Source organism: Gallinula chloropus (genome assembly GCF_964237585.1).
Source record: "Gallinula chloropus genome assembly, chromosome: 5".
Classification (NCBI taxonomy): domain Eukaryota; kingdom Metazoa; phylum Chordata; class Aves; order Gruiformes; family Rallidae; genus Gallinula; species Gallinula chloropus.
This window is the reverse complement of record NC_140090.1, coordinates 2,016,484-2,037,447: the sequence shown is the minus strand read 5'-3', so window position 1 is coordinate 2,037,447 and position 20,964 is coordinate 2,016,484. Positions and strand designations below refer to the sequence as shown.

The following is a 20,964-nucleotide window of genomic DNA, read 5'->3' as shown; positions in this document are numbered from 1 at the left end:
CTGAGTAGGAGAAATGTGGAGAGTGAGAAACCTGTGAGTAGGAGAAATGTGGAGAGTGGGAGAAACCTGTGAGTAGGAGAAACGTGGAGAGCGGGAGAAACCTGAGTAGGAGAAATGTGGAGAGTGAGAAACCTGTGAGTAGGAGAAATGTGGAGAGTGGGAGAAACCTGTGAGTAGGAGAAACGTGGAGAGTGGGAGAAACCTGAGTAGGAGAAATGTGGAGAGTGGGAGAAACCTGTGAGTAGGAGAAACGTGGAGAGCGGGAGAAACCTGTGAGTAAGAGAAACGTGGAGAGCGGGAGAAACCTGTGAGTAGGAGAAATGTGGAAGAGTGGGAGAAACCTGTGAGTAGGAGAAACGTGGAGAGTGGGGGAAACCTGAGTAGGAGAAATGTGGAGAGTGAGAAACCTGTGAGTAGGAGAAACGTGGAGAGTGGGAGAAACCTGTGAGTAGGAGAAACGTGGAGAGTGGGAGAAACCTGAGTAGGAGAAATGTGGAGAGTGAGAAACCTGTGAGTAGGAGAAACGTGGCGAGTGGGAGAAACCTGTGAGCAGGAGAAACGGGGAGAGTGGGAGAAACCTGTGAGCAGGAGAAACGGGGAGAGTGGGAGAAACCTGTGAGTAGGAGAAACGTGCCGCAACTCTGAGGCGCGCGGGTTGCACCAGTACAGGCCGCATGAGAAGCTTCTCCCACGGCGCAAAGAGCACGAACAGGGGGATTTCTACCTGCTTTGAAAGAGCCCCTGGGCTTTTTTCCTCAGCTCTTCTGTGAATCTAAACATCTCCGAGTCTCCTATGACGTCGATGTGGGTGTCGTACGGGATGACCAGAACAGAGCGGTACCGGCGTTTCAGGCTCTCGCAGGCCTGCGAGTACTTGTGCTTCTGGGCTCTGACGTGCTCCTTGAACTGGAGCCTCTCTTTACGGAGAGTGTTAAGGAGCCTGGAACTCTGGTTTTCGATTCTCTCCTTGGCTCTCAATACCTGCCCAGCATCAGACCTACTTCCAGCCTTCTCAATAGTGATGGTGGTCACGTCGCCGTCGGTGACGTCAGTAATGACAACATCACTGCTCCCCTGGAATGTCCCAGGGTGGAAGTGCTTCATGTAGCGGTAGATGTCAGTGTCAACAACAACCACCTGCTGCTCCCCAGTGGCATCACGGACAAAATGACGCGTCTCCACGGCAGGTCTGTGCTGCTGCAGCCTCCTCTTTGGTCTCTGGCTGGACTGACTTTCTTCTCTTTTGTCCTTCGCTGGCAGGGATTTTGCTTTTAGTACGAGAAAATCTCTCAGAGACTTCATCTCTGGAAATGACCCTTGAACAGAAATACACCCGTTGGACTGCAGAGGGCCAAAGCTCAAAGCTGCGCGCGTCTTCTTAAGCTCCTGTATCAGATCTTCTAAAACAAACTGATCTTTGAAAACTGACATATTGAGGAGAGACGTGACGGAGCTGAACACCTAGGATTTGGAATGAGAGAAGTCAAGTGGTGGTTAACACAGCAGAGGAAGCACAGCCAGGTGAAGGAGGGAGGAGCTTACGTTTTCGCTGTAACGGGTCACTGTCAGCGGGTAGTATCCTGACAACCTCCTGTCCTCCAGCCGATGTTCCTCCTTCTTTAGAACACTCTCTACAACTAAAGAGAAAGCCAGATTCATTTGCTGCACAGCCAGGTACAGAATCACAGAATCACAGGGGTTGAGAGGGACCCCCAGAGCCCATGGGGTCCAACCCCCTGCCCAAGCAGGGTCCCTAGGACAGGGCACACAGGGCGGTGTCCAGACGGGGCTGGAATCTCTCCAGAGAAGGAGACTCCACAACCTCCCTGGGCTGCGTCGTTGCCAGCCTGATGGTGGAACACTTCATGGGTGTTTTTCTCCCAATGCCTTCCCCATCCATTCCCCACACGTACACACACACAGGTGATTCAACACTCTCACCTGATATTTTATGTATTAGTCAGAATTGTTCAGAGAGAGAGAGAGACAGACAGACAGAAGCCCATCTTCTCAGAACATCAGCCAGCAGAGATTAATTCTCAAAGACCTGGCTACAAATATCATGTCCCTTATGTGTGGGATAAGTTTATTCCTAAAAACAAACATAATTAATGCTCTGCACAAAGCCTCTCACTGAACAGAAATATGGTCCTAAAACTGTGACTGATGAAGAGAGAGGTGTTCATCTCCCAGGTTTGGGATTAATGTTCTAGGGCTCATCCTTTGGGCTGTAGTTAGGTTATTAATATAAATACCTTCTTGATCTTCAAAAGTTACATAGGCAACTCCTTTCTCCGTTGTTGGATACAGGACCTCTTCCACATCTCCCCCGTTATTCTTTGACATTTGGAAATGGATGATCAATATGTCAGCCATGACGTCATCGTGCAGAAGGCCATCTGGAATACCGGTGATGACAACTGTCCTTGCTGATCTGGCAGCTTGTCCCGTTGCCTGCAGAGAGACACGGCACGCTGTTAACGCAAGGGAAGCAGAGACCCGCTGCAGAGGTTGCCCATCTTCACCCTGATCACCTGCAGCTCCACAGGGAACCTCTTCCCAGGAAAAAATGGCCTGACAAGTGCGATTCACCCCCTTCTCTTTCCTGAGAGCCCTGGAAACCAGAGCTAAACGTAACGGCTTCTCCAAGGACAGCCCCAGCAGCACACTGATATGGATGTTTCAAAAGCTGAGGAGAAAGGAAAACTTTAATTGCATGTAGTGCTCAGCAAGGATTGTCCTTTTGGGGTGGGGGCTCTGGTTCAGACCGTGTTCCATTCATCAGGGCTGTGCTGTGGCTCCCCCCTCCCCACTTACTGAATGGATAACCTTCTCCAATGGGAAGAACATCATCCCACCGCCTGGGACTCGCTGGGAGCAGAACAAGGAACTACACACACCAGAGACACACCTCCCAGTGCTGCAGACACAAAACCCATCCTAAACAGGATTTTGCATCCCTGGCTGGTTGAGAAGAGGGTATTCTCTTTCCATTCTCATTGCACAGGGGTAAGCAGGAGTATTTCCCTCTGACTATCGCAGCAGAATCACTGCAGATGGTGGAACCCTGAGGAAATTTTCTAGCAGTTTGCTGGCTTTCTTGGAAGACAGAAAGTTATTCCCATGTCTGCACGGCAGCATTCCCAGGAACAAACCACCAGCAGCTCCAGAGCGACTGCACCCAGGGCCAGTCGCTCCATTCAAATCCTTTAGACTCCTCTTAACAAGGTTTCTTCTGGACCCCGGGGTGCATGAAACACGAGGGCTGGCTACAAAAGCCCACAGCATGTGCTGCTGGGGACAAATGCTCGGCTGAGGTGTCCAAGGCCTCGCAGACCACCACCGTGTCTGGAGACGGATTCAACGCGACCCTGTGAGCTTTTCATTCATAAAGACGTGGGACCTTTTGTTGTTGTTGTTGTTGATCACCCATCACATTTAAAGAGCCGGGAGGTTTAATTGTATCAGGCAATTATGTCGGTGGTAACGTCCCTGCCAAAGCCAGTCTCTGTGCTAACGAGGCGACACCGAGAGAATACAAACGGGGTGTTTCTGAGGTGGATGGAGGGGTCTCCCGTGCTTCAGGCAGCCTGTGCCCGAGCACTCGGCTGCCAGATGCCCCCTCGCACCGCGCCAGCTGGTATCTGGAGCGGTACCCACGCCTGCTACTGGGGGCAGGAGAAACACCCCCCGCCCCAAGAACACGACCTGTGCTGAACCTCCGGGAAGCCAAGCCTGGGCCCGGTGCCTGCTGCTGAAGAGAAAGGTGGAGCGGCAGCGATGGGGCAGAAGAGCGAGGCGGAGGAGTGGGGCCGGCGCTGGGCTCCGGGGGCTCTGGGCTCCAGCGCTGGGCTCCGGGGGCTCTGGGCTCCGGCGCTGGGCTCCGCGGGGCGCTGAGCATCGCGGGGCGCTGGCGCTGAGCGAGACAGGCCTCCCGCTTCCCGGGACATCCGCTCCCACGCCTCGAGGGGACCGGGAGAACTCAGCACCGGTTCCCACCGCGATTACACGCCCGGAGCATCAGTGCCGGGAGGGGAAGGGACACCAGGCCCACTGCTACCCCTGCCTGGCGGGCCGGGACCGCAGGCCGCTGGCCCCGCAGCCCGTAACTCCGCAGCGAGGGGCCGACACGGCGCTCCCGTTCCCTTCGCCTCCCCCCCCCCGCCACTGGCAACCCCCGAGCCCCCGAACAGCGGGGCGGGCGAAGGCCGCTCCTGCCCCCAGCCCGCGGGCCCGGGACGCGCCGCGCTGCGGGGGCTGCGGGGGCGGGACGGGCCCGCAGGAAGAACCCGGCTCTCCGCCAGCCGCGGCTCCCGGGCCCTTCCCGGACCTCCCCCCGCAGCCCCGGCTCCACGCTTCGCCCGGCCCAGCCTCCCCTCTGCCCCGCAGGCACTTGCCATTGCCGTGGCCGTCGCTCCGCCGGCTCAGGGCTTCCGCCAGCCTCCGGCTCCGCGGGCGGAGGGCGGCGCCTCCCCCGCGGGAAGCCCCGGCCCGCCGGGGAAAGCGAAAGAGAAACAAGCGGGGCCCGGGAGCTGCTCCGCGCCGCCTCCCGCCGCGGGGAGGCTGGAGAGGCCGCCGGGCCCCGGTGTCGGCGGGAAGCGGCGGGAACTGCCCGGCCTCCCCCGGCGCTGCCCCGGCCCTGCCCCACCTCCGGCACCCCCGTCCCGGCGTCTCCTCAGGCGGGGCGGGACGGGACGGGCCAGCTGCCCGCCGGGCGAGGCAACGGCACCGGCACGGACACGGCAACCCCGGGGCGGCTGTACTGCAGCTGCAGGGACACAGCAGCATCCTGAGGGTCCCTGTCCAGGGCTGGCTGCTCCCTCACCAGGGCTGTCTGTCTGTCTGCTCCCACACCAGGGCTGTCTGTCTGTCTGCTCCCACACCAGGGCTGTCTGTCTGTCCGCTCCCACACCAGGGCTGTCTGCTCCCACACCAGGGCTGTCTGTCTGTCTGCTCCCTCACCAGGGCTGTCTGTCTGTCTGCTTCCTCACCAGGGCTGTCTGTCTGCTCCCACACCAGTGCTGTCCCACTGACTGGTCCCACACCAGGGCTGTCTGTCTGCTCCCACACCAGGGCTGTCTGACTGTCTGTCTGCTCCCACAGCAGTGCTGTCCCACTGGCTGGTCCCACAGCAGGTCCGTCTGTCTGTCTGCTCCCACACCAGGGCTGTCTGTCTGTCTGCTCCCACACCAGGGCTGTCTGACTGACTCACCCCTGCAGTTTGGCTCATGGCAGAAGCCACATCTCTGACAATGCGCAGTGCTTGTGTGCAGTTACAGGTCTGAACAGTCACCACCCTCCTTCCGACCCCCAGGCAAAGGAAACTGCACTCAGGCAGGTAGGAAAAAGTGTATTGCCATTTATAGAAACACCACATACATTCTGCATTCCTGCTTTTCATCATTAAAACTGTTTCCCAGCCTTTCTGTGGCATCACTATTGCTTTAAAATTTACTCAGCATCATCAATTAATCAGAGAAAAAAACAGAGCCATTTCCAAACACTGATTGTCCTACAGTGTCACTTAAAATCTCATCTTGGTTTTATGGATTTAAAACCTGGAGCTTCTCACTCCTCCCACACAGTCATAATTATCAGAATGTCTTTATTGTTCCCTTTAAAAAAGACTTGGCAGCATAAACCAGTGAGGTGTGGTTAAAATTCATGACCTTTTCCTTCACCTACATCAGGTTTTCCTCCTCTTTTAAGGAATTTGCTCCTAACATTTCAAGGCATTCTGGAGATGCAAATTCCCCCTAAATACTCCAATGCAACTACTTTTCCTTCATGACTGTTTCACAATTGCCAGGTAATCAATCCAGGCCTTTGCATGCACTAAACAGCAAGAGGTGCTACAGCCCCATGTATCTCCCCTGACAGTACATTCAACATCAGCCAAGGGCAGGCAGCCTTGTACCCTCCCTATGTTCCACTGCCTCTCAATGGTATCTCTGGAATAGTAATACCTGGGGTGTATCTGTGCTGCTCTTCTTGCACTAGCTGGGTGCACTGTCCCTTTTGCTGCATGCTGAGAGGTGAAACACTATGGAAACAAGTTATTTCCAACGTGAGACCCACGCTGCTTTGAAGTTCAGATTACTGTTCCCAAATTATTTCAGGTCCCCAAGGGCAGCAAACAGAAAGGACCACAGCAGAAAAGGAGAAACATCCCTCCTTGGAAAAGAAGCCCTGACTCTGCTCTTCCATTCTAACTCAAAGAGCTTTTAAAAAGAGAAATGGAAGGGTGAGATGCTCTAAATTCTTCTCTGCCTTTTTGCAGCTGTCCCTCTGCACGCCCTCACAGAGCCTGGCCAGTCACTCCCACCCACACAGACACCTCTGGCCCAGCGTTCAGCATCACACTGTTGCCTCAGGATTGTTGCAAAGACAGGTAGAGAGATTCTAGATAAAGGATCATCTCAGTTCTTGCCCGTAGCATTTCACAGGAAGCAAAATCATGAAGAAAAATGAGTAAAAAGCTAATTATTGCAGCAAATATTAAAACCAAGAAGCAAACCAGGCTATCAGAAGCTTGGTAGAGTTTGCAGCAGCTCCCAGGAGAAGGAGCAGTAACGGCCTCTGGACAGCTATGGCAAGGTGCAGTGTCCTGAGTACACCTGTCTCTTTCCCTACTCAAACAACATGGATTGTATGAATTACAGGGCAATTGTTTTTAGGTGTTTGCCTGGAGTTCTGATGGATTTAAAACCTGGAGCTTCTCACTGCTCCCACACAGCCACACCTCATGAGCCATCTGCAGAAGCCACAGCACTGAGCAGAAGCAGGTGGGTGAAGATGCTGCCCCTTGGGAACACACTCAGCTTTTGTAGGCAAGGTGTAAGAAGGAACAGGTTCATCTAACGCTGGGGAGATGCAGAACCTGCATCCTTGCAGGAAGCAATCCTAGATTGAGTTTCTTTTCTTTTTCTGTGACTTGAATCAGGAACACCTGGAATGCCAAGCAGTGAGCTTTACTGAATTTCTATGCAGGGTCTGTGCTGTTGCAGGAATCAGAGAGACAGGTAGTTCCTCTTTTGCAAGGAGAGATCTCAGAACAATTAAAGCACAATTTCTATGCCTCTGATGAAGCAGCAAGTCAGAACTTCATGAGTTCAGTCAACAGGTTTCCTACATGGCATTCTAAACATCCTCCTCAAAGCAAACCCACGTGACTCCTTTGGACACATACTTGATTTTCTCTATTTCCCCCCCACCATTAGTAGGCCTTTGAAAATGAATTTCAATCATGTCCTGGACGTTTTCCTCATCATCTTCTATCTCTTTAATTCCTTTCAGCAGAATGGTCTTCTTAGAAATCCCAGAGTAGAGCTATGGAGGGAAGAGAAACAAACTTGTGTTACACATCAGCTACTGTGTGTATATCCACTGGAACAGACAATTGCCACCAGTTCCATCAGCCACACAGACAGGCTCCTCAACCAGTGTGCCCCACGCTCCTTCGTGCACACACACCCTGGATCTGGGGAGCCCCCATGACTCTAGAGAGCAGCACCCCATAAAACACACACCAACACATGATGGATACTCACCTGCAATGACTGCTGTCCTATCTCACACACACACTCCAGTCAATGCTTTAATTACAAAGGCCTGATTACTGCCACAATAGTGACTTGATTACAATCTATTCACACAAAGTAAAGGACAGGGATCTCCTGGAGAGAGTCCAGAGGAGGGACAGAGATGCTGAAGGGCCTGGAGCATCTCCCCTGGGAGGAAAGGCTGAGGGAGCTGGGGCTGCTCAGCCTGGAGAGAAACAGCCTGAGAGGGGATCTGATCAATGGGGATCAAGAGCTGAAGGGTGGGACACAGGGGCCATGGGCAGCCTCTGCTCAGTGTCTGTGGGGACAGGACAAGGGGCGATGGGCTCAAGTTGGAGCACAGGGAGTTCCCCCCCAATGTGGGGAAGAACTTCTTCCCAGTGAGGGTGAGGGAGCCCTGGGACAGGCTGCCCAGGGGGTGTGGAGTCTCCTTCTCTGGAGAGATTCCAGCCCTGTCCTAGGGACCCTGCTTTGGCAGGGGGTTGGACCCCATGGGCTCTGGGGGTCCCTTCCAACCCCTGTGATTCTGTGACAGTTTCAGTGAGAATATGATGAGCAAGCAGGCTAGAGTTACAGGAAAAGAAGTCATTATTTGGGTTAAATGAATGAATGCAGGAAGGAAAAGCTGAATGAGCACGTGTTGCACAGAACAACCAAGGTCGCTGCTGAGACATTCAACGAGGCCCCTCATCAGGGACCAGTACCACAGTGCTTCATGACTGGGAAAAGCATCGTGTCTGTGATTAACCCAGTTCACAACCAGTTCAGAATTTGCCTCCTGTCTGGCACCGGCATGATGGGAAGTAATGATATAATTTGATTGAGGAAAGGCATGTGCACACACCCCTCTCAAATAAATTACAGCTTTCACAGAATCACAGCATCACCAGGTTGGAAAAGCCCTTTCAGACCATTAAGTCCAACCGTCCCTGTCCTGTGCTGACCCAGATCCCTGAGCACCTCATCTCCCCTCTGTTAAACACCCCCAGGGCTGGGGACTCAGCCCCCTCCCTGGGCAGCCTGTGCCACAGCCCCACAACTCTGCCAGGGAAGAACTTTGCCCTCCCAGCTGAGCTGACCCTGCCCTGGGGCAGCTTGAGCCCATTGCCCCTTGTCCCAGCTCCTGTCCCCTGGCTGCAGAGACCATCGCCCACCTCTCTGCACCCTCCTGGCAGGGCAGGGGAGGTGGGGAGAAGGGCTCCCCTCAGCCTCCTCTTCTCCAGGCTCAACACCCCCAGCTCCCTCAGCTGCTCCTCAGAGGATTTGCCCTCCAGCCCCTTCCCCAGCCTGGTTGCCCTTCTCTGCACTCGCTCCAGGACCTCCATGTCCTTCTGATGCTGAGGAGCCCAGAACTGGACCCAGCACTCGAGCTGCAGCCTCACCAGTGCCCAGTCCAGGGGCACAATCCCCTCCCCAGACCTGCTGGCCACACTATTTCTGACACAAGCCAGGATGCCATTGGCTTTTCTGGCCACCTGGGCACACTGCTGGCTCATGTTCAGCCTCCAGTCACCCAACACCCCCAGGTCCTTCTCTGCCTGACAGAGAAGGACCTGCCTCTCTGCCTCACACTGCCAGTCATAAGATCATCAGCAGAGCAGCTTGTTGCAGGCTCGTGCCTGCGATTAAGTTTCACAAAGTGCATGAGACAAAAGCTTCTGCAGTCCTCAGAACTGAAACTTCTGCCTGCACCTCCTATTGCCCACATATTTTTTCTATTTATGGCTTAGCCCAGATTGGATTCTTTTACCTGAAACTTTTCCATATGTACAGTGAAGTGTGGGTACACAGAAAGCATATGGCGCTCTCCATTCACAAGGAAGGGGTATTTGGTACATCTCACAAAGCTGTTGGTCACTGTAATGGAGAAGGAGAAAAAGAGGAGTAATACAACCTGAAATGCATCTTGTAAGCATATCAAAGAACAGACTAGGGTTTTTTTTTCATGGGTTTAGGAACTAGTGTATGATAGCACGCTTGCAGCTTCTTCAGATCCAGCTCACCAGAAGTTTATTTGCCATTTCCAGAAGATAAAAAGCAAAATCATCCAATACCCACAAAAACCCTTCTGCAGTAAATCTAAAGCAGCTGCTCGAAATGGATGTGGCTCCACTGATCTTCAGAGGATTTCATCCAGTTGGGCAATCTGAATGCCTCTCTAACTTCATTGTCATGAAAGAAGAGCTAAAATCAAACACATTTTCCCCAAGTTTCTTTTTGCAATGTAAGTGCCTGGCAATGCCAAGGAAAAATAGGGGTTAGACAAAGTTAAGGAAGAAATAAAGCTCACAATCTGTGTATCAGGTCAAAAAGGGATATGCTGAAATACTGATTTACAGATGTGTGGGTGAACCCACATCTTTTCCTCATCTACTTAACTCTCCTTGGGAAGAATTTGCTTTGTTCTGTGGTTGAGTTAACACAGAATGTTATATGGGATGGAACAGAGAATGGGCAGTGTGTCCTGCACATCTCACTAACAAAGGATTCCATACTGTACCTCCAGGCCTGAGGAAGGTAACAGCAGCTGTTCTGAGCTGACTGTTATAGGTCACGTTTTCTACTGCTCCTCCCTGTGCAAGTTTGCAGAAATTCAGCTCTAACTTGTCTCTCATCCAGTCCTCATGAATGGGCAGCTGAGGTATATCCGAAACGCTGATCTTCCTTCCAGAAATAACCACATGGAGCTAAAAAAGAGAGGGGTTTGTTGTGACCTCTGTGACTGAAAACACCCCAAAAAAAGTGAACCTAAAGCTTTTTAAGTCCTGCATGTTCCTATCCTTCACAGTTTCCTATTTCATAGAACCACAGAATCCCAGACTGGTCTGGGTTGGAAGGGACCCCAAGGAGCACAGAGCTCCAACCCCCTGCCACAGGCAGGGACATCAACCTCCAGGCCTGGAGCTACACAAGGTTGCCCAGGGCCCCAGCCAACCTGGCCTTGAACACCCCCAGGGATGGGGCACCCACCCCCTCTCTGGGCAGCCCCTTCCAGCCCCTCACCACTCTCTCTGCAAAGAACTTCCCCCCAATCTCTCCTCTCCCCCTTCCCTCCTCCAGCTTCACTCCATCCCCTTGTCCTGCCAGTCTCTGCCCTTTAACAAGCTGATTCCCCTCCTGTTCCTCTGCTCCCTTCAGGGACTGGGAGGCTGCAATAAGGTCCCCCCACAGCCTTCTCTTCTCCAGGCTGACCCAGCCCAGCTCCCTCAGGCTTACCTCAAATTTGAATCCCATTTCAAGTGTCAAAGGCTTCACGCTCACATCCACTGTTTTGTTGGCATCCAGGCTCACAGTGTGCTTGCCTATTCGTGTCAGTCTCTGGGCAACTAAGGACAAATCACAAGTTTTCAGATCTGAAAAGCCTTGTTTGACCATTTTAAGCCCAAAACTATTCCCCAGTCTCTTAAGCAAGATCATGTTTTGCATCAAGGGAAGAGAAATAAATAACAGTTGGGCAACCAGATCCCACTCTCCATGTCTACAGCTGTAAAATCTCCCCAGTTATAGACAACAGGTAAAACATCACACTATCTTTAGATATTACATCATACTATCTTTATATTATACTATCTTTAGAACAGTATAGAATCTTCATGTTGCCAAATCTTTATGCACACCCAACATAACTGCTGTCAGAGTAAGGGACTGCCCAGAGCAAGGAAAACAATCAAATTCTCCTGCCAGAACATTTGAAACCATTCTTGGCAATGCCCTGTGATGTAGAAAGATATTCCCAATTGCAAACACCAGGTATTGTTTGTGTTAGCTGAGAGCAGAGACCTGGTGATCCAACACAAACAAGCAGAGTGCTTGGAAGGGTGTTTTCCTCCTGACTGGTGCAACAGGGAAAGGTTCTCCACATGTTCTTTCTTGGGCTGTTGTTGGGGGTTGGTTCCCTCCCCCCCCCCCAAATGACTACATAAATCTTTTCCCTTTGGCAATGAAATACATCAGAGGCATTAATTTGTGTTTGAAATATGCATCCTACCTTCTTCATCTTCAAAAGTAATCAGTGTATGGTTTGGATTCAGCCTGAATGGGATTTTTGCAGTTACACCAAACACACAGTGAGTATTTGTATCTGGGTAGGTGTGCTTCAGGTCTGCCATGTGGCTGAACTTCACCTTCTTTTCTGCCACCTTTTTTTTAATCTGGTATTTTAGAATCAAGAGAAGGAAAAAGAAACATTTCTGACATTTATTGCAGAATGGGAAAATGAACAGTAGTTTTTCCTTGAAGTGCTACATAGGTCTTGGGTCTCTGAAGTTTAACAGTCAAGCAGGTTGAAGTCATGGCTGGTAGAACAAGTAGAACTCTTCTAACTAACCTGACTAGTTGTACTTGTCTGTTCCTGGGATTTTTGTCAGTGAGGTGGGGTTTTTTCACTTTCTTTCCCCCCCTTTAGATTAATTTTGAACTTAAACTTGACCTTATTCAGTAAAAATTCAACTGAAGTCCAGAGGGATTTCCCCCTGTGGAAGTGGTGTCTTTTGGTAGCTAAAATCTGCTAAACTCAAGGTTCAGAGTCATTTGTGTTGCCAATTAATTTTGCCTAATTATTTTTGCTGTACAGCAATGGGAAGTCTGCTGACAATCAGCCATGTGTGTTGCCACCTTAATAAAACAGGCAGGAATATCCCAGTGTTTCACAGCCAGGACAGATTAAACCAGCTCATGAGAAGGTTTGGGTAGGACAAGCTGATTTGATAGACTTGTGGGAGTTCCAGATAACCCTTTTCACTCACATCCACGACTATTTCCAAAGAAAACCCTGTGTGGAAGAAAACTGTGTCAAGATAAAATAATTAAAGAGTAATTAAAGCATTCCAGGCACCTATCCTCAAAGTTAGGATCTTATCTGTGAGCCCCCTTTCCTTCCATTGCTTCTGCTGCCCATGGAAAGAGAAACATTCCTCCTGAAGGTAACTGGGAGGAACCCCAGTTCACACCAGACCTCCTGTGTGAGAAGCCTTGCCCTCTCTAGTGACTGCTTGGATTTAATTGACACCTCCTACAACTAGAAATGAAATTTAGGCAGCTAGAGCTAATTCTGTAATAGCATTAACAATAAACAAGGTTTTTAACACTCAGATACCAAGTCTCAATCTCTGTATAAAGGAAAAACAACCACAGTTTTCATTTTACTGTAAATTCCCCAAGATACTTGGTTTGGTCCCAGTTCAGAATGAAAACCAGTTCTTAAAAGCTGAGATTTCCACAAGGGAAGTTCCAGTTTCTGAGCACCTCAGAATCTCCAGCAGTTTCACCAAAAGGCACTTGGGATCCTGAGTTTATATCCATTTAGCATCACTGATATTTATCTGGCTGCAAATGGAGTAATTTCTGATTTGGAATAACATGAGAGAGACTATAATCAAACCAGAATAGGCAAAAAAATAAGGTATATTTGCCATACAATGGAAATATTCCCTTTCTTCCATCCTCTTGCCCAAGAAATATAAAAGGAGAATACTTGAAAATTACTAATACTATGTGTATTTTTTATTCTGGTGGCTTCTATTTAATAATTTTATGCTTTTCTTCATTCTTCTCACATTTTCAGTATGTCACATACTTGTATTTGTTTCCATGTCCTCAGCCTTCCTCCCATTATCTTGTCATATAACCCAAGGAAATAAACCAGCAAGCTGTATTTTATACTGAAATCTATAATAGAGGTTCAAATGCTCAGCTGGCCCCAGTGATCTAGAGCTGATGGAATTAAAATGTGCCCTTCCAAAAGACAAACTGCAAAATAATTCAAACCTTACCAGCCCAACCTGGGAAAGCCCTGGGCTACACACTGTGAGCTCTTCTTGGAGCTTTTGGATGTCTCTCTTCAGCTCAGCATTTACTTGGTGTAGTGTGTTGAGTTCTCTCTGCAGCCCAAAAAAAGAGCAGAAAACACAAAATGAAACACATAGAAGAGAAAAAGGTGTTTCAGCAGAATCTGTGTGCTTTAGAACTGGCTTCAACTTCTAATTGTTCCACCCCACAGCCATGCAGGATACAGGGTTTGTAGAGCTCCAACTATCTGCAAGGGAAATGCACTCACTGAGGAGCAGTTTCAAAGTAAGTTACAGTAAGAAGGTTTTTTGAAAGGAGGAATCAGTGTTTTGTGGTGACCATAAATCACACAGCACTTTCCACAGATGTGAAATACAGAATCACAGAGGGACCAGGTTGGAAAAGCCCTTTCAGACCATCAAGTCCAACCGTCCCTGTCCTGTGCTGACCCAGATCCCTGAGCACCTCATCTCCCCTCTGTTAAACACCCCCAGGGCTGGGGACTCAGCCCCTCCCTGGGCAGCCTGTGCCACAGCCCCACAACTCTGCCAGGGAAGAACTTTGCCCTCCCAGCTGAGCTGACCCTGCCCTGGGGCAGCTTGAGCCCATTGCCCCTTGTCCCATCTCCTGTCCCCTGGCTGCAGAGACCATCGCCCACCTCTCTGCACCCTCCTGGCAGGGCAGGGGAGGTGGGGAGAAGGTCTCCCCTCAGCCTCCTCTTCTCCAGGCTCAACACCCCCAGCTCCCTCAGCTGCTCCTCAGAGGATTTGCCCTCCAGCCCCTTCCCCAGCCTGGTTGCCCTTCTCTGGACTCACTCCAGGACCTCCCTGTCCTTCTGATGCTGAGGAGCCCAGAACTGGACCCAGCACTCCAGGTGCAGCCTCACCAGTGCCCAGTCCAGGGGCACAGTCCCCTCCCCAGACCTGCTGGCCACGCTGTGTCTGACACAAGCCAGGATGCCCTTGGCCTTCCTGGCCAGTCTGCTGGCTTGTGTTCAGTCAGCAAAGGGAGTTGACAAAGCAGGGGAATCAATTCACCTGCTTTTATCTGCATCACCCAAAAGTGGAACTCATCTGCTAGAAGAGAATCTTGGAAGAGGAAGACTGCTTCTGCCAGCCTTCACCTTCCATACAAATGGTTCTTCCTCTGCCTCTGAAGAATTATGACCTGAGCATTCTAGTCATACAGTCTGGAAACCTGTAAAGCTGTTTAAACTGAAAGGAAGCATTTCTCTAATCAACACCTCCAGACACTAACAGCTATGAGTAAGCCTTCTCCATACCTCAAAGTTCTTTTGAATGACCTTTTGCTTTGTCAGCTCCTCCTCTACTTGATCATACTCATTTTCAGCTCTTAATTTAGAGAGAAGGTGGTCAGCTTTTTTTTGTTCAGCTTTTGCAACTCGTTCCTGGATAGTAAAAAGAGAGATTTTTAAGTCATTTTTCTTCTTCTACAGCATCAAACAAAACCTTAAGTAAGCCCTTTGTGTTACTTATTTTTAACACTTTGGATCAATATTTCTCTTAGTCTCACAAGCACAGTTACCAGTGAGATCAATACAAGCAAGTCCTGCTGAAGAGCAGGAAGCAGGTTATAAAAGCATGCTAGAACTGGGGGAGAGCTGATTCGGGTTTAGAAGAATGGAATCAAGGTCTTCAAGTATCTTTCATCTAATTCCCACGACTCTGTGCTCTTTGCAGAACTTGCCTTCCACATCTTCAGTTCTTCTTTAAGTTTTTCCATCTCACAAGTTGACATGTCAAAAGGGTCAGTAAGGGCTACCAAATTCTAGAGGGAAAAGAAGAGGCACACAGAGGTTTTCCCCTCCATTAGGCAATAAAGACACACCAAACAATTCAAACGAGCCTTCAAAATAATTAAAAAAACCCCCAAACCCTCATGAGTTGGATGAAGCTTTTTGCCACAGGAGCTTTCAATGCATGTCCAGTAACCAAAGTCCAAGGGATTTTGCCCGTGTGCCCACCCAGTCATAGAATCAGAGTCACAGACTGGTCTGGGTTGGGAGGGACCCCAAGGGTCACAGAGCTCCAACCCCCTGCCACAGGCAGGGACACCAACCTCCAGGCCTGGAGCTACACAAGGTTGCCCAGGGCCCCAGCCAACCTGGCCTTGAACACCCCCAGGGACGGGGCACCCACCCCTCTCTGGGCAGCCCCTTCCAGCCCCCCTTCCCTCCTCCAGCTTCACTCCATCCCCCTTGTCCTGCCAGTCTCTGCCCTTTAACAAGCTGATTCCCCTCCTGTTCCTCTGCTCCCTTCAGGGACTGGAAGGCTGATTGTCTCCCATTATGCAGCCAAGAGATGCCACAAGTCAAACACTTTGAGACACCAGTTACGTTTCACAATTAAATCTCTTTAGAATCTGCATGCCAGAGGACAACATATTCCAGGTGATCTTTTAAAAATGCTTTTAGACACTCAGGCCAAATCACTGATACTATTTTAATGGCTGGACAGGACAAAACCCAAAGAAAATGGATCCTGGTCAGTAATCATTATTTACCAACTATCCCACTGAAAATATTCCCAGGCTGGTATTTTGATCAAGAACAAAAGAGAGTGACCTCTCAGTTCTTCCACAGGGAAATAAGCCCCTCAAACCACACACCTTCATCTCTATGCTTTCTCAGCAGCCCCTCTAAGAGAACATACAAAAAATACAATATCCAGGCTTAATGGGGAAAAAAACCCATTTCAAAATGGGATGCTTCCAAGCTCAGGGAGGTTGGACAGCAGAACTAACATCAAGCAGGAGGAAGGTGATAAAAGCACCACTGAGTTGAAGTACTTCAGGGCAGCCAGCACGGGGAAACTACAACTGGAAGGAGCCCAAGAAGAGAGACAATCTCCTCTGCTCTGTTTTGTTTCTATGGCTGCAATATTCTGCAGAAAAGAATAATCCAAAGAGACCTGCTGAAACAATCCCTCCCTGTTACTTAAGATTACATAAAACTTGAATGGGGACCATGAAGTTTAGGCCTGGAAAGGTCTAGAGTGGATAACCTTGTCAGCTGTTGTGGTAATGCTAGGTATTTCCTAAAAACAGTAAAATAAGATCATTTTTCCCACTACTTTGTCCAGTTCCAAATGCCTATTAAGCAAGAGGGAAATCCCCATCTGAGTATAACTTCAAAACAGAGAAGAGTTCCTTCAGTCATGGGACTGAGAGTGCAGGAAGGCAGAAGGATGCACGTGCCAGAGCTGGAAGCTGATAAGAAAGCATGCCTGGGTCTTGCTGAAAAATGATCTAAGACAACAGCTTTCACCCTGAAAGAAAGAAAAATGGAAAACACAAGAAATTCCAGGGAAAGTCCCATCCAAACTCCTTGCCACAGTGCATGAGCTGAATCAAGGGAGGCACCAGGGAAAAGGAAATTCCCCTGCACAGAGGCAGATGAGCAAGAGAGGCAGGACAGGGAGATTCTTACAGCATCTGCAGACACTTTGGTATGGCACTCTTCCCCCAGGAAAGAGGAACATCCCAAATCTTAAAGGATGGCAGAAGGTGAGATAAGGGCTTTCAGAAGCATCATCCAAGCACAAACCTTCATTCAGAGATCCTACTGTTAAACCCAAGGTTTTTCCAGGTAACACATGAGGAAATACTTACAAACCCATCCTCTTTCAAAGACTGAGGGGCACTTCTCAAATCCATTGAGATCTGAGGAAACAGGAGAAAAAAATGACAACATTGTGTGTACTAGGGTTTCCTTTGCAGCAGAATGGAATACCTGGAGGGAACTGCAGAAGCTGTGTAGGGCTAGATGAATTTTTAAACGTAAGTGTTGCATCTCTTTACAAGCAAAAGTGATATATATGGGGTATCTGCAGCCTCCTTCCTACCAAACATAAAAGACAGAGGTATGTGAAGAACTCTACATCACATAAGTTAATTTTTCAGTCCTGTAACTTATTAAAAATAACCTTTATGTTACTTTTGTACCATTGCACAGGTGGATAACATCCTGTATGCTCTGGCCTTAAAAGATATAAGCCCCTAAACCTGCTTGACACAAACAAAAAGCCTTCCTTCACACAGAGGATAACATAAAATCTGTAACTTGTGGTGCCTCAGAAGCCGGAATCAAACCTCAGTAGCCTTGGTGACTCTGAAGCAGGGGTCCTCTACTGCAGTGCTGGGCACACAGGGGATGGCTCCTCCCAGTGTGTGCACCCACTGAAGCCACATTTCTCATATTTATACAGATTGACTCTACATGTTCATTATAATTTCCAAGAAAAGGCAAGGTTGTGCAAATTATTTCTAAGAAGCCATTTACATTTAACTCCTCCCAGATAGAGCATGCTCTGTGACACTCAGGGGGTCTTCAGCTGGGCTTCAGGGATGAAGGCTGGACGTCTTCCTCTCTCTCAGCACATGCTCTTTACGGTTTTCTCCACAGTTACCAAACCACATTCCTGAGCTCAAAGCCCCATTCCTGCACAAACTAGTTAGGAACCCCTTTTTGCTGAAAACAAGATGTACTGTGTCTCTGAATTGGTCATTGTTTATGAGTCCCCATCTTCACCTTCTCTAGCTTCAAGGCCGTTGCACTGTTCTGGCTCAGTGTTGTAGCCGCCCTCACGAAACAGCCCACACGGTCACAGCCACATTCTACTGAAATCCAAACCACATCTACTCTTAGAATCCACAAAGTAAAGTGATGTTGTCTCAAGCTGCATCTACACCAATCTATTCAGCGTTATTGTGTTTCAGTGAATCACCTGTTGCCACAACACCAAGCGGAGGCGGCTCAAAAGGCCTTTAGACAAGCTCACAGGCCAGGGACCCACGGACGGGTTCTCCAGCCAAGCCAGCCCGGGGATGCTGGGGCAGCACCAGGGCTTTGCAGGATGGGTGTCTATCAGCTCTGAAGGCACTGGTGGGAGGCAGCTCTGCATCTATCAGCTCTGAAGGCACTGGTGGGAGGCAGCCCTGCATCTATCAGCTCTGAAGGTGCTGGTAGGAGGCAGCCCTGCATCTATCAGCTCTGAAGGCACTGGTGGCCAGCAGCCCTGTGTCTATCAGCTCTGAAGGCACTGGTGGGAGGCAGCCCTGCATCTATCAGCTCTGAAGGCACTGGTGGGAGGCAGCCCTGCATCTATCAGCTCTGAAGGTGCTGGTAGGAGGCAGCCCTGCATCTATCAGCTCTGAAGGTGCTGGTGGCCAGCAGCCCAGCGTCCTGACCAGGCTGGGCGTCTCTGAGGCTCTCACCTGGGAAGGCTGAGCTGGGTTTTAACCCCACAGCACCATCCCTGCTGCATTCACCAAGGAGGCTCGGCACTGAGGCCACCTCCGGGGAACGATGCGGGAATCCCTTTCTGGTTTGCGTTAAGTAACCAACATTTACCGGTTCAGGAAGGCAAAAGAACAACTGCAAACCAGTTTGGCTCCCTGACGGGACAGCCCGGCAGCAGCTGAGGCCCGACCCCGCCCTGCCGCCATGCCTCCCCCTGCGGTCTGAGGGGCCGACAACACGGCTCACGGCCGCGCTCGAAGCTCCAGCACCCCAACCGCCTGAGCCTGCCCCTCTCCTCCGTGGGCAGGCCCTGGGAGCCGGGCCCAGCCACCCTCTCCGGTGCGGGGAGGCCGCTCCCAGCCCATGAAGTCCCCGCGGAAGGAAGGCCGCGGTAACTGAGCGCCAGGAAGAGCCCGAGGCTCGCTGCTCGGGAAGGGCCAGCACCGGCGGGATCCCGGCGCACCCCCGGGCCGCTGAGGACGCGAGCCGGGGCTCACACACCTGACGGCAGCCGAGGGTCCCCGCGGAGGCAGCCGGCCGCGCCGCGCCCTCTCCCCACGGTGACAGTCCTTAGCCTGGCGCCGGGCTCCCCGCCGCCCCTCCGCTGCCCCGGCCGGCTTTCGCTTTCGCTTTCCCGCTGGCGGAGGAGGGGCTGGCGGCCCTTCCACACCCCTCGGCCCTGCCACAGCGACGGGGTGACCGGCCCCGGGTCCCAACCCGGGCGGTGCCGCTCCTCTTCCTCGAAATTACGTGGAGGAAGGTGACACCGGCCCTCCCTGCCTCCTCAGCGCGGGGCAGCGCGGCGGGACCTTGCCGCCTTGCCGGCCCCCTTCACCCCTGAGGGGCAGGAGCGGGAAGCCTGGTCCCGCCACCCCTCAGCTCATGCCCTGAGGCGTCCCTGGGAAGCAGCCCGCGGGCAGCACCCGCATATAACGGCCTAAGGAACACGAGTAAAAACCCAGAAGAGGTGGGGAGAGCTGGGAAAGCTCAGTGCTGTGTCTTCAAGGGGGCACGAAGCCTTCATGGCGGCCGGGGGCACAAAGCCTTCATGGCGGCCATGCCCGCCCTCCCTGCCGCCTCACCTCCTTTTCGCCCATCTCTTGGCTGGAAGCTTCTGGTTTGGCCTCTGGATCTTTCTGTGAAGTAAAGTGACCAAGACTCGGTGTTGTCAAGCTCATTTTTGGTAATTTTGTTTGTTTGTTTGCTGTAAACCACGTTATGTGGGGTTGTGTGTGTGCATCGTAAGGCCATCTGTTTTTACTAGGGTGCTGCAAAAGGTGTAAAACAACTGGCAACAGAAGGACCCTTTGCTAATGGAGGCACCTCATGCTAAAAACTATAAAAAAGATGGAAAAAGTCTGGAAAACCAAAGGGCAGGTGGTGGCCACACAGCTCTTTTCCATCACCATGGGGCAGGGGATGAGAGGGGTCCCTGGGGCAGGGGGTGGCAGCCATCCCTCATTGAGCAGAAGGCTTCATCCTCCGTCCCAGAGGAACCTGGTTGGTTTATAAACCCTTCAAATATAGATTCCTAAAAATGAGCCATGGCAGGTGCACCTAGAGTTGGGCAACAAAGTCACTGATGGGCAGTCTGTAGGCAATGCCAACGTCATTCCAGGGCAATGCTTAAGGTCTCTGAGGTTTTTCAAGTGCTTTGACTGGCCATGGTGACGTACGGAAATAGACTCTGTAACTCAAAAGTTATACAGTAGGTATGTTTATTGCACGCAGATGCACAGGGCATCGCTCCACCACACACGTGCACACCTGGAGTAACAAAACCGTCCCATATTTATACAATGAGACAATGAATATTCAATTAACACCTATACATATTCATTACCTAACCCCGCCTACTCTCGCTTCTGCTAATCAGCTTATCAGTCCTTTGCAATTGGGCAGTTTCTTCCAAAAACTGTGGGCAGGGGTCTTTGGTGGTCCTTGGGAGGAAGGCCCCGGGTCCTCCTCACGATGCACTTTTCACCTCTCGCCTGGAATGTGCTGATCTTGCAAGCTTGCAGTGTTCTCATTAGTCTGAACTAATTTATGGCCTTGTTAACTATCCATTTTCCTCCAGTAAGGAGGTCTACGAACACAATTCCTGTCCTTTATCAGCCACCTGTTTTCTTTAATAAGGAGGTAACGGGATGGACATTATTCCATCCTCGAGTTCTCCCTCTATTATCTTCTCCTTGAGATAGTACAAGGCCTTCAGAGTAATCCCTTTGCTATGGAAAAGAAAAACAAAAAGACTCCCCTTCTCCTTCACAAGCCGTTCCACGTAATTACCTAGCTGAGCAAGAGCTGCTCCCCATAATTATACTACACTACATATATAATCATGATTCTGTACCC

At 50.7% G+C, this 20,964-nt stretch overlaps 2 protein-coding genes across 2 annotated transcripts; both read right to left on the bottom strand.

Annotated features, from left to right (window-relative positions):
- Positions 1 to 664: 664 nt before the first annotated feature.
- Positions 665 to 2,853, bottom strand: RBM43 (RNA binding motif protein 43; the record flags this gene model as incomplete). The annotated part of the gene is made up of 4 exons (XM_084265661.1): positions 665 to 1,461; positions 1,543 to 1,637; positions 2,256 to 2,454; positions 2,818 to 2,853. The coding sequence occupies 4 exons, from the start codon at positions 2,851 to 2,853 to the stop codon at positions 721 to 723; spliced, it is 1,071 nt and encodes a 356-aa protein (XP_084121787.1). The 3' UTR covers positions 665 to 720.
- A 2,491-nt stretch (positions 2,854 to 5,344) lies between these two features.
- NMI (N-myc and STAT interactor) lies at positions 5,345 to 19,223 on the bottom strand. Its single transcript, XM_084265099.1, has 10 exons — positions 19,111 to 19,223; positions 16,980 to 17,030; positions 15,057 to 15,137; positions 14,632 to 14,757; positions 13,334 to 13,441; positions 11,551 to 11,713; positions 10,779 to 10,888; positions 10,063 to 10,249; positions 9,313 to 9,419; positions 5,345 to 7,329 (listed from the first exon to the last, which is right to left on the bottom strand). Exons 2-10 carry the CDS (start codon positions 17,022 to 17,024, stop codon positions 7,141 to 7,143), a joined length of 1,116 nt encoding a protein of 371 aa, XP_084121225.1. The 5' UTR covers positions 17,025 to 17,030; positions 19,111 to 19,223; the 3' UTR covers positions 5,345 to 7,140.
- Positions 19,224 to 20,964: the final 1,741 nt, after the last annotated feature.